Genomic DNA, 13,262 nt, shown 5'->3' on the forward strand with positions numbered 1-13,262 from the left:
CTAACCTAAACTAAGGAAGTTGATATCACTGTAGAAATTCAAGAATTGATGACATATATTTGCTAAATTAATCACTATATACCGCTTCCTGGAACTATTGTCGTCCTCCTTAGCAGTAAACATATGCTTAAGATCAGTAACATCTGAGAGCTCTATGATTTTCATATCTACATTATAAAGGTGTTTCGTTTCTATGTGCTGACTTCTTGGCCTATTGCGTGAAGTCTTTTCAATATAAATTTTTCGGAAACAGTCTTATATAATAAACAAACCGAACATCTAATTAAATTACTTTAGTAGGTACTGTTTAGAATTCTTGTTATATTCATTTAAAATTCAAAGGCAATGGACAACACAGATAGATTGCAATTAAATGTCAATATCAAATTTCAAAAATTATATCATGATTTTAAGCTTCAATATTCAATATTTTTTGGTTTATATCTAAATTCAATCCGCAAATTTAATCCTAATCAACAAAATTTAAAAGTTTAAATAATTCTTTTTAATGAAATTTTTTTCCCCCTAAAATGTTACGTATATCACCAAAAGATGTACTTACCTTCTCCGATAAGAATGACACTGTTCTTAACGTAGCTAATGAAACTAACTCTGCAGTTGTATATAAGGTATAATAAATGAAAGTGAACGGTACATGTTTATATAAACTATATATAATATTTATAATCGCAGATCCAAACAACATCACCAGATAAATTTCGTGTTCGACCACGCTGTGGTGTTTTGCAGCCAGGAGAATCGTTGGATTCTAGTATATTAATAAAAGCTACATGTACACTGCAACAGGATTTTTCAAAGGATAAATTTCGTGTTATTTCATTACAAATCACACCGTGTGAGGCCAAAGGAGACACTGCAGCATTATACAAAAACCTTACAGTCGATAACCCGAATATAAAAGAACATCGTTTACGCAGCGCTCCTGCGTGCGCGGCGGAACCCACAGAATGTATGTTGAATAAGCAAAAATCCATGGAATCTCCTTGCATGGGTAATGCAATAAATGATGGTAATGATACAGAAGTAAGTATAAAAATATTTTAACATACATACTTTTGTTGACCTGATTTGACACGGCCAGACCTCTTCTAAAAATCTACATGGAATGTTAAAAAGTGCTTGTTTAAGAGTGTTATGTATTAGACATAACAGAAATATCTTTTAAACCTTCTCTTTTAACAATTATCACAATAACTGTATATAAAAAAATATGAGGTTATCAAGATAACGCTTTAGGATTTTATATCGGAAAGAAAATAAACGTCATATTTTTCAATATTATTCTCACTGGTATAAACGAAAAGGTTCAAGGTAAATATAAATTTTTAAAGACAGGTATTTATAGTACAGCCATTACTTTAAGCCATTGGCAACTATATTGATATGACAGATCCTTTACTGTTGTACTCCCAAAATTTTTTGACATATGTACGATTAAAAGTAGAGTTATTACAGTAGTTGGTTAACGACAAATAATTACACTTATCGACCAACACCTGTTACTGACTTTTTAACAAAAAAATCGCATATTAACTGTCAACCACTCCCTGTATTCACGTGACATTTTCATTTTTCAAAAGAATATTCTATTTACGATAAAAGAAAAGAAATCTGTAAACATATTTTAGTAGCAATCCTAATGATTTACCGGCATCCCTAAGGACTACCTTCTTAGAAACAATAACTCCGCTCATTTAAATATATTGAAATTTTGACAATATTTCAGTGAGTACACACCTATTTTTAAAAGATTCACTTAACTTTAGAAAATACCATGTACTGTTAGAAATAAGTATGTGTTTTAAATATCGCTACAATTACGTTTATAGGTATTTTTCATAAAGTGGTTTTATTGAAGTACAAATTTCGATTTTTTATTTTAATAATTTTTTTTTAAAGCGTTGTTCCAGTACTTAAAATATTAATAAAATATTAATGACTTTTTATTAATATTTTCAATCCGAAAGAAATATTTTGATATCTCTTCAATATATGCATATATTATGTTAAGGCTAGTTGAGTCAGTGCACTTGAGTACTTTTACCCTCTATTAACTGCGAGATTTCTTCATAATCCCTCTCTATGCCTTGACTGGATTATTGTTTATCACTTCTTCAGACTAAGCAAAAACTGACCTCAAATTTGCATACCTTCGCGAAGAGCCTGTAACCATTCTGAGATTCGATAACGCGATGTTGGTAAGCCTGTCAGTTTTCGTAACTAATTTCACACCTCTATCCTTTATGTACTTTTTGATCGGATCAAACTTGAGGTCCCTGTGGATGTCATTCGTCATTATGTACCATGTACCTTGAAACGTCGTCTCAGAGTCTGGCCTTGTGCAATTTTTAGCTGGCGAATGGTAATGTTTGAGGCCTTGCTAAACTCTACACATCCAGATAGCAATGACGGTCGAATTGTTTGGTTATATAACAGCTTCCTGTTCTGAGCATTGAGATTTTGTCCACCGTGATGCCTAGATATTTAACGCTACCAAGTTTATAACCATATCTCCCACTCTCACTCTCGACGGATTCTGTCTCCACTTACGCGTAATAAGCAGAGGCTTAGTTTTTTCATTATTGATTTTTATTTTCCATTTCTGGAAATACTCCAGGATGAGGTATATATGCTCTTGAAGTGTGTTGGTTATGTTGAGAGCACATTTATCCGTGGTTATGTTGTAGCATACACGTATCGTATTTCTATACTTTTAAGTGCTGATGTTTCAAATTATACATACTTTTATTATTTAAATTGATAATGATACATGTAATTTGATAAAGTATAATATTAAATAAAAACCTATTTATTAGGGTTCTCAGGACTCAGGTGAACACCATGGTAAAAGGAATAAGCCACAACGCAAGACAGAAAAACTACAATACTTCACGATAACCTTAATAGTATTTCTTTCCATGGCCTTTGCGTTTATGTTTTGGAAACAATCACAATTCAATGATAAAATACAAACTCAAATTGAAGAGGCTTTGAAAAATAGTATGGCAAGTAATACAGACGAACAAAATTAAGATTACTGCCTATATACAAAATCGGGGACACTGTGAACTCTATGTGGCGAGTACCATATATTTTTTATGTTGATATAATAGTATTTGTGTATTATCTCCTACAGAAAAAATTTAAATTACAGTTTTTTTGTGTTTTTCATATAAAAATAAATTTTCGAAATTGAACGTTAATATTAATTACCAGTAAAACAATTAAATTTAATTATTTATCACATATAACACAATAAAATAAATAATGTCTTATCATTCAATTGAAGTCCATTGTTTTTATTGTTAAGACATCGCCTCCACATCTTGGTAAAGCTTTAAAAACGCAATTGTAATTGAGTATCCCGAACACTGTCCTTTATGACTCATCCAAAATCACTCGCATCGACGTGTACGTCCTCTCACTCGCTCGAAGGTACCTTACCCGACTACACAATCTACACTCTGACATATCCGCCCCAGCACTCTTCCCGCAGACTTCGACCAAGCCTTGCGCCATAAACGCCTTCTGTATCTCCCTCTTTACCTCGATAAGCGGAACTCTCATCCCTCCATTATCCCTCTCTACAACCGCGGTTCTCATGAATCTGATCATAACGTCTACCGCTAGCCTATAATCCAACCCCCTTCACCAATTTCCAGTCTACCTTTTTCATGGTCATGCTTTCTAGCTTAGACATGCTAGGTATTAAACCTCTTGCTCTCATCTCTATCCTATCATTACTAGAATGAAGTTTCCATATTACTGTGCAAATTTTCTCCATTCATTCCTAAGAGGTAGTTTCAGTGAGTTTAAGTCTCACATTGCGGCTTCTAATACATTCCACTTACTTTAAATAAAAAAAAAAATAAGTTTCCCGAACAAAGCGATCCGGAAGAAAGTCCCTAGATTATTAAAGCATTATATACTTGTGCTGCAAATATTAAATGGATTAACTTGTTTGATGTTCGAACCGAGCACTTTGATGTTTGACTATGTCTCTGCTTGAACACCAAGCTTCTCGATAAAGTTCCAAAAGCAGTCTGGTGTACGTCCGGAAGCCACATGTCGAGTTCGACGACTAAACGCCGTTTAACACTTCCAAAAGGGACTACACAAGCAAAACTGTTCGAGCAACACTACACCTGGCTAGTGACTAACTTTGACAACGCAAATATGTATTATTTTCTAAATTTGTATGAGTTAGTGAAAAAGTAATAGTGTATGCAAAAATCTTACCGAAGTCCAGGCAGTGTAAACACTGCTTAAAGCAGATTACTGTGAGTATTTGTTTAAAGATTTTCGAACTTTAAAACGCTTCGATCTAAATGTTTTTTGGATTGAATATACTCGAATTTCTCAAATATTGTACTGAACAAACATTTTTTATTATGTTTGATTAAAGATCGATCACCTAACTTATTGTTGTTTTTAATGTAAGTTAAACCTTTAAAAAAACCTGCGTTGTCCTGGCAATTCTTAAAAGTTTACAAATATGTGAAGTATCAACTCTTGCAGCTTCTGTGTATAGCCAGGAGCGTGCATATCTTTACCCACAAACACTCATTTCTCAGGACAACTCATATCATTATTGAAATTTTATCGTTCTCAGCAAACATTTGGCTTCGTATTTTTTTTTGTTTGTAATTAAGAGTATTCAAATGTCACCGTGATAATTTTTATTCTTTATTTATTTTTCAAAAAAATTAAATATAATTTTATATATTAAATTAAATTAAATTCTATTAAATCTCACTGAAATATTGAAAGTTGTGACTAATATATTGTAGTAAGTCCATAGGCCAGTCGAGTTAAAGTTGTACCGCATGCTATAAATCCGTGTCATCCATTTATCCCTGTTAACTTTCCAAATGTGTTAATATTGTATATTGTATGAGAAGTCCATCTACGCGGTAGAAATTAGCGAATTTTATACTACAATTTTATTATTTAGATTTTAAGTAACAATTTTAAAAAGAGACAGTCACAAATATGCAAACAATAATTTTTTTATTGTGAAATTTGGATTCTCTCCTCTGGTCATTCATAAACACCTTATCACTACATTAACATCAATTACAATCTATTTCTTTTTACGTCCTCGCTTTGCAGTAGCATCTATTTCCGTTGCAACATTATTTACTTCTTTTTTATCATCATTTTTTCCATTTACTATTTTATTTGTAATTTTTTCCTTCTCTGTAGTTGCTGTTGTTGCTGTGGCTGTTGTTTTTCCCTTGATGCTATTATTATTATCAGTTACCAAGAAAATGCTATGCTGTCCACCACCAGAAGCTTTAAGAATTCTTTTATTTTCAGTATTTTTACTAATTATTAGTTCTGGTTCCCAAACATCATCCTCGTTGCCAGTGCCTAATGATAAATTCGTACCCATTCCCCATGAATACAATTTACCCTCATCAGTCACTGCAAATGAAAAACATTCGCCACATGAAATACTTTGTATTTTTTCATTTTGAAGCTTATCAATAGCTTGAAGTTCTCGTTGATCTGAAACATTTTTACCAATTCCAAGACGTCCATAATCACCTCTTCCAACAGCATAACATTTACCATCGTTTTTAAGTACTAATGTATGATGTTGGCCGCCAGCTATATCTTTGGCATTTTCTAAATTTGTTCTGACTGGGTATAACACTCTTTCTTCCACGTTATTATAAATAAGTTGAACATAATTATTTAATCCAAATACCCAAATACTGTTAGTATTAGATTCGCGTAAATATGTGCAATAGCTGGAAGCCCAGATTTTTTCCACAGGTTTTCCACGCTTCATAATAATTTCTCCAGGTGTTAATAGAATTTTTTTGCCTTGGCGTCCTATAAAATAAAACTTTAGAATGTGTAATTATATATACATATTTAAGATTTCATACCTTCACCAGAAACTGAACGATTTGGTACGCGTCCAAGTTGTCCTTGTTCAGCGCATCCAAAAGTGTAAACTTTACCTCTACTAGTTAAAACAACTAAATGATCAGACCCCGAAGCTATTTCAGTACAATTTGTTAATCCCATTACATCGACGGGTAATTTCTGAATTCCATCAACTGTTAAGCCCATACTTCCGTGAGAATCACGAAAGCTTCCCCACGCAAAAACTCGTCCATCATCCAATAAACACGCAGAATGGGAATCACCTGCCGAAATCATAAGTGCTTTAGTGGGTAGTTTAACTAGATCAGGCTCAAAAGCATCATCTTCGTCTGCAGTCGGACGACCAAGAGCACCTTCATCATTGCAACCGAATGAATATACCGCACCGTCAGCAGTTAATATTAAATTGTGCATGCCACCAGCACAAATATCGACAACATTTGGTACTTTTTCCAACATAGCAGGTCGTTTACGTTCACAGACATCTACGCCAAGTCCCAATTGACCCATTTCGCCAGCACCACATACTAGGGCGTATCCACCAATGCTTGGACGATTAGGCATAGACAATTCAAAATTTGGTCGTACTTTTTTTACTGTAGCCGTAATCACTACATCATTTGTAGGAACTTTCCGTTTTGTCGGCATGATTATAATAGTTTTTTTGTTTGCTGCAGATCAGAAATTGTAGTCTCACTGAATGTTAGGTTAGAATTACTAGCTATGTCTTATGTCTTTTTCTTGCTAATTTATTTTACTTTTTATCGACCGCACACACCGAGATCAAAAACTTAAATATTCTATATATAATTTATATATATTAATAAAATGTATGATCAGTCAATATTGTCTGTCTGCGCGGGAAAAGACCGGTGTACACATTTATAAACGAAAAAATGCGCTCATACTTAAACAGCTGATGAGCTTGAGGTTGCCAGATTTTGAAAAACAATGTATATGGTGTTTACGGTAGGTCTGTTTTAATTTACTACAAATTTAATATCGACTTTTAATATTTTATTTTATAATTAAATATTTTTGATAGTATAATATATATAAAATAGTATTTATTGAATTTATAAATTTCATATCATAGGTACGTTTAAGTTGGCATTGAGTTATTGCAATAAATGGAAATTCTGTAATTTTTTTTAAGAAGTGTTCATGTCAACCGTTTTAAGTTGATTGTAATATATACTTATAAAATGTCAAATTTTTTTCCTAGCAATAATTAATATAAAAATTTGATATGCCGAAAATTAAATTTGATAAGAAATTATATTCATAAGTTTAAATTTCACAATTTAAGCTTCAACAATTTGCGGTATTGTAAATGATTTTCATGAACTAAAATACATCATAAAAAAATATTATTGCGAAACACTCAATATTTTTATATATAGAAACATTTTATTAACTTGTGATGTGTGAATAAACCATAGCTAACAACAGTATATGTATATTAAAAACAATTTTTATAAATAATTAGTTCTGTTTAGTAATCTTATAAATTCCGAATTCCTTAAGTCAAACAAATGGTTGGGAAAATTGGTTCTGTTTGAATATATTGTTAGCTATAAATAAAACCTGGCTTAATAATAACTACCATATATAATTTAAAAAAAATTTTTTAAATTGGGAATTATGTTGGTAATATTTTTTTTTTTAAATCTCATTAGTTATTTTTTTCAAAACACACCAAGACAGTGTAGTATTTACTTAATCAATATTTACTTAAAAATACATTATATTTTATAATTATATTATAAACTTTAACTGCAAAGAATTCATTTTTATTCTAATATATGGTTTCATTTTACATTTTCGATTTTGTACAATCGTCTACGCAGACCGTAAATGTCTTATTAAAGCAAAAATAAGCAATTGAGAAACAAATGTTCGCTTTCGACATACAAAACCACATTCCCATTTCATAGACAAACATTTCGAACAAATGTGTTGAATGCTAATGAATACACTGAACATACCTGCACCTTTTTTAGTTATATGACAATTTTAAGAAAGCCCTTTGACATTATTTTGTATTATTTTTGACAAACACAAAAGAAAACGTTAACAATTTAATATAGCTTCCTATTTTTTTACTGGCGACATTTTTCTTACAAAAATACTCACAAGAGTTATCAATTTTTTCTATAATATAATTGTTAAGCCATAATTATTTCTTTAGTTCCAGAATTTATTTTCAGCAAACAACAACCAAAAGATATGTACTTTTATAAATCAACTGCCGAGTGAAATGAAAAAAAAGATATGCTTAACAAAACTTGGACGCTTTAACGTTATAACTATTTAGCACATATATTAATTTAATGAAATTCTTAAAATATATCAGAAAAAGCTTACATATAAGATTTCTTAAGTAAAATTTGAAATATGGATGTATAATATAATAATATAAGTTTATATATATAAATAATTTTCTTTTTGTTTATTTTATTTAAATTGCACCTAGTCTACTTAAACTAATTAGCAATATTGATATGACGGGAACTTAATATATATATGAAAATATAAATTTATAATACCATAATTATGAAATATGTATTGTATAATATGAAATAATAGTTCGTTCTCACAAAATCTCTTTGCTTAGTAAATAATTTTGAAATAACGCAAAACAATAAAATTAATCCAACTTTTGACTAGAATCATACTGCAGTAGATACGCCAATCGACAAGGACCGAGATGTTGGCATCACTGTTGCAATTTGTCAAGTGTTGTGTTTTGACAAATAAAACACATTACACTTTGTATAAAAATAAATAATTCATATAAATTGAAAAGTAAAATGAATACAGAATTTAATGGAATGGTAAGAATGTGTGAAATTTCAAAACACTGAAATTTTACTTTTTTCCCAATTTTTGAATTTTGCTTAAAATTTTGTTTACATATGATTTTTACATATGATTCACATATTGCGTTGGTAACACTTTTTTCTTTATGGCCGAAATGTTTTTTCAGTAAACAACTACTGGCTTAGAAAGAGAAAAAAGTATTGTTTTGCGTACATATCAGATAGTATATGCCAGTAATTTATAGTTTTTTGTCAAACTTGCGAGCCACCGAAAACGCCTAAAATTATCTACCATTCAGATATGTTTGGTAGCTAAGTGAACAGATTATATATATATGTATATATAAGTTGTCGATTTTGTAGTAGAACACCAATGAAATTTTAAATGCGTGATAAATAAAAACCAATAAATATATGTAAAAATGTGTATATAGGAATATGCTAAACTTAATTTGAATTATACTTTTTGGCAGCATTTTTACCTTGCATATAAAATAAAAATAATAAAATCAAAAATCAGTGTTTTTCACAATTCAATTTGGATTTTTATTGAGAAAAATAAGCGGTCTGTGACGCGTTTACTGAATTACCGTACGTATTTACCCTTGCAATCACCATTGCAATGTATAATATTTAATGGCTACAAAAAATGACACTAAACTTAAATATCTGGCAGCTTAGTGTTTTTTGATGTTTTGCCGTCAATACAAGCTGTTATCGATAACAAAATAAGTGCTCCATCTTGCATTAAAAACGTTTAACATATGAGGAAGTACTCTGACGGCAATTGAAAAAATTAAATTTGTTTAAATTATTTTATTACTTTTAACTTATTTGTTTTAATCTATCAATATTATTAAATACAATTTGGCACAGTATAAGGCGTAAGTATTATTATTTTTAAATGTTTGATTATGTATAAAACTCTTAGTGCTGAGAAATCGATAGCAGCGCCGTCGCTGTCGGGCTCTATTGACCGCAGAGTGTCGCTGGCACGAAAATAAAAAAAATGTTTGTTTTTAATAACAAAATTTCTAAAGAAATCAAAATTGTTTTCAAAATTAAAGAAAAAAGTGATTGTATATTGTGATAACTTTACTGCCAATTCTTAATATGCATACATATTTCTTACGCAAATTATTAAATGTTCAATATAAAAAGATGCGACAAAAGTCGCACAAATATTGTAATCAAATAACCATTTCGTTAATGTATTTTATTAATAAAAGAGTTATTAGTTTTTTAATATTTTTGTTGTCTTTTAAAACAGAAAGTGTGTTTTGTTTGGTTATTGATAATATCTGTCTTGACAACCAAACGATAAAATGTCTGCTAAAAATGTAGGCAATCACGATCTGCAAACTTATTTGGATGCTTTCAATGAAGAGATAGAGGAAGGCGACCAGACTGTCGTAACACTCAACTCTGAAACCATTGCAGCGCTAGGATGTGGAGATCAAACAGCACAAAGTCTTTTTAGTGAAGGAAATAATGCAAATGTTAAAGACATTTCTATTGGCGTAGACGGGGAATTGTTTTATGTGAATGAGACAGAAAATTCACCAAAAAACGATACAGTTGAGCTGGAAATACAAAATAACAATGTAAAAGGAAAGGTCTTGAGACATAAATCGAAAAGAAATGTTAGAAAAGGTAGTATATACATTATATTACAGAAGTCGAATCGAATATATTAAACTCTCTTAACTTTTTTCCCTAGAAGTTGTGTTAGCTCCCGCAGAGGAAGATCAAGACGCTCAAATAGAATATGTTGTCATTATCGAAGGTGAAAACCAGGGTGATGGTGAGGGTGATGACTTAGAAATAAAACCTAATGTTAAAGAAATATATGAATTTGATGAAACTGAATCAGTTCCCGAAAATGATAAAAGTGTTGGCATTGCTGCTAGAGAAGGGCGTCTGAAGCAAAACGCAAATAGTAGTGGTGAATTATTTAAATGTGGTTATTGTAGTTATGCTGCTCCAAAAAGATATATACTTTCACGTCATTTAGCATCACACTCTGACTATCGACCATACAAGTGTTCTGTGTGTGAGCGTGGCTTTAAAAAAAATGCTGCTTTGCATAACCATATGAATGTGCATTTAGGAAAGAAACCGCATCAATGTAAATCTTGTGAAATGGCTTTTACCACATCTGGTGAATTATTGCGACACGTGCGTTACCGTCACACCAAGGAAAAACCTCACAAATGCACCGAATGTGATTATTGTAGTGTTGAAGTAAGTAAACTTACACGTCATATGCGTTGTCATACTGGCGAAAGACCTTACCAATGTCCACACTGTACATATGCATCCCCTGATACTTTTAAACTTAAACGACATTTAAGAACACATACAGGAGAAAAACCATATGAATGCAAAATCTGTCATGCTCGTTTCACGCAATCGAATTCTCTTAAATCGCATTTGCTAATACATAGTGTTGGCGATAAACCTATTTTTCAATGTGAATTATGTCCAACTACTTGCGGACGTAAGACTGATTTACGTCTGCATATGAAAAAGCTCCATCACTCTGATAAACCAATAAAATGTAAAAGATGTGGCAAAGATCTTCCTGACCGTTATTCTTACAAACAACATATAAAATCACATGAAGGGGAAAAGTGCTTTATGTAAGTAAATTATTTAAAAGTATTAATATATGTATACATAAATAATCAATTTGTACATTACAATTAGTTGTCAATATTGCCCATATCGTTCTGTAACCATGAAACAGTTGAATACACATATGCTTATACACACAGATGAAAAGCCTTTCAGTTGTGATCAATGTACCACTAAATTTCGAAGTCGCGAATTGCTCTTACGGCATACGAACATTTATCATACAACAGATTACAAACCGCCACCACCACGTGCAAAAAATCACACCTGTCCAACGTGCCAAAAGAAGTTTACACATAAGGGTAATTTAATGCGTCACATGGAAACGCATGATCCCGATCCAGATTTACAAAAAGAAAAGCTTAAAATTAAAATTGGACGCATGACACGAGTTCATCCGGACGGTTCTATTATTACCTTGGCACCAGATTATGCGAATGAAAATATTGGTGAAAATGATGATGCTGAGGACGACGATTTTTATGAACTTGAAGATGATGAAGGTGTTGATAATGAAAGTAGAATTGAATATGTTGAAACAATTGATGAAGATTTTGAGGAGAAACCTTTTGCAAACGTTACTGATAATGATGTTGATTATAATGAAAGTACAATTTCAATTAAAAATGAACCACATCAAACTGAAGGTTATTTAACATTAGAAGAAGTAGCAGAAAATGGAGAGCAATTTGTTGTTGTTGAAGTAATACAATGCGATGACGAAGAATTGGATGAAGATGAAAATACTTTAACACTTAATAATGTCATTAAAATAGAAGGTTTGTTATTCTTTTTATTTATTTAAAGTAATTGAAATATACCATATTAATATGTTGTTTTAATAGATAAAAGTGCTGAAGTTGTAAACGATGGTAATTGTTTTGGATTTGAGGTAATTATAAATAAAATGTTTTTTATAATAAGGCCGTGTGCGAGTCGATTAAATTGACTGAGTAAATTACATTAAAAACATTAAAAATACATAAATATTAATTTATTGCACTTATTTATTATTTTTGGTTAAAAGTTTTCAAATTTATTTATTATTATTTATACCTAATTTTTATCTAATTTACCCTACTTGAAATTCTGGTAAATACCAACATTCGCTGCCATACCGATATAATTAACTATTTCTCTCAAATTGATGGTAATCAATTTACTCGAACTCGCACGCGGCCTATATATATATTTTTATATTTTATTTATATATTCATTTTTTTTACTATATAAACAGGAGGATATTGCGGAATTAATTGAGGAAAAGGGTACCAGGAGAAAGCGAAAATTTATCATAACCGAAAACTAGTCATTTCATCTAACATATGTTAATAAATTTTTTTATTTTTAAATTTGTTTTAATTAAAATTAAATGTATTATATATTTGAAGTTTATATTTGTTCGTTTTATTTTAACTAGCAACATAAAATTTTTTAAGTAGTTTTGCCATAAAATAATTTATTATTTGTAATATATTATTTAAAAATACTTCAAAAATTAATACAATTATTATTAATTTTAATTTAAGAATTGTAGTTTTAAGAAAAAGTATGTGTAATTACTAACATTTTTTTAATGTTTATGCAATTAAAGATAAAGTTACATAAAATTAAGTTCAATAAATTTTTTTTTAATTATATAGTTGTTGTAAATCAAGAAACAATAACTAAAGTTTTTTATTTTATAAAAATTCGCGTTAATGTTGTAATTTGTAAATTTGTGTATATCAGGAAACATGGAAGAAATTAAAAATACAAAAAAAATATGCAGTAGAAGCAAATTAGAACACTTCAGCAAGAATCAGACAGTCAAGTCCTTGAGTTCAGTCCTGTTTACAACTAGGACGGCTTTTGATACATCCCTAAATGAAATCTTGACGCAGC

The 13,262-nt window shown here is 30.5% G+C and overlaps 3 protein-coding genes across 4 annotated transcripts; 2 read left to right on the top strand and 1 right to left on the bottom strand.

Annotated features, from left to right (window-relative positions):
- The first annotated feature begins 420 nt into the window (after positions 1-420).
- Positions 421-3,174, top strand: LOC119668313 (motile sperm domain-containing protein 2-like). Its single transcript, XM_038077778.1, has 3 exons — positions 421-629; positions 694-1,044; positions 2,838-3,174. Exons 1-3 carry the CDS (start codon positions 531-533, stop codon positions 3,051-3,053), a joined length of 666 nt encoding a protein of 221 aa, XP_037933706.1. The 5' UTR covers positions 421-530; the 3' UTR covers positions 3,054-3,174.
- Positions 3,175-5,012: 1,838 nt separating this feature from the next.
- Positions 5,013-6,916, bottom strand: LOC119668314 (regulator of chromosome condensation-like). Its single transcript, XM_038077779.1, has 2 exons — positions 5,919-6,916; positions 5,013-5,862 (listed from the first exon to the last, which is right to left on the bottom strand). Exons 1-2 carry the CDS (start codon positions 6,565-6,567, stop codon positions 5,105-5,107), a joined length of 1,407 nt encoding a protein of 468 aa, XP_037933707.1. The 5' UTR covers positions 6,568-6,916; the 3' UTR covers positions 5,013-5,104.
- Positions 6,917-9,435: 2,519 nt separating this feature from the next.
- LOC119668315 (transcriptional repressor CTCFL-like) lies at positions 9,436-12,750 on the top strand. Of its 2 annotated transcripts, none has more exons than XM_038077780.1 (6): positions 9,436-9,625; positions 10,012-10,394; positions 10,462-11,383; positions 11,451-12,157; positions 12,224-12,270; positions 12,616-12,750. In XM_038077780.1, the coding sequence occupies exons 2-6, from the start codon at positions 10,067-10,069 to the stop codon at positions 12,685-12,687; spliced, it is 2,076 nt and encodes a 691-aa protein (XP_037933708.1). In that variant the 5' UTR covers positions 9,436-9,625; positions 10,012-10,066; the 3' UTR covers positions 12,688-12,750. The 2 variants fall into 2 exon arrangements, with proteins under 2 accessions (XP_037933708.1, XP_037933709.1); XM_038077781.1 differs by lacking the exon at positions 9,436-9,625 and adding an exon at positions 9,800-9,927.
- The last annotated feature ends 512 nt before the right edge of the window (positions 12,751-13,262 follow it).

Source organism: Teleopsis dalmanni, chromosome 1 (assembly GCF_002237135.1).
Source record: "Teleopsis dalmanni isolate 2A chromosome 1, ASM223713v2, whole genome shotgun sequence".
NCBI classification, from domain to species: Eukaryota; Metazoa; Arthropoda; class Insecta; order Diptera; family Diopsidae; genus Teleopsis; species Teleopsis dalmanni.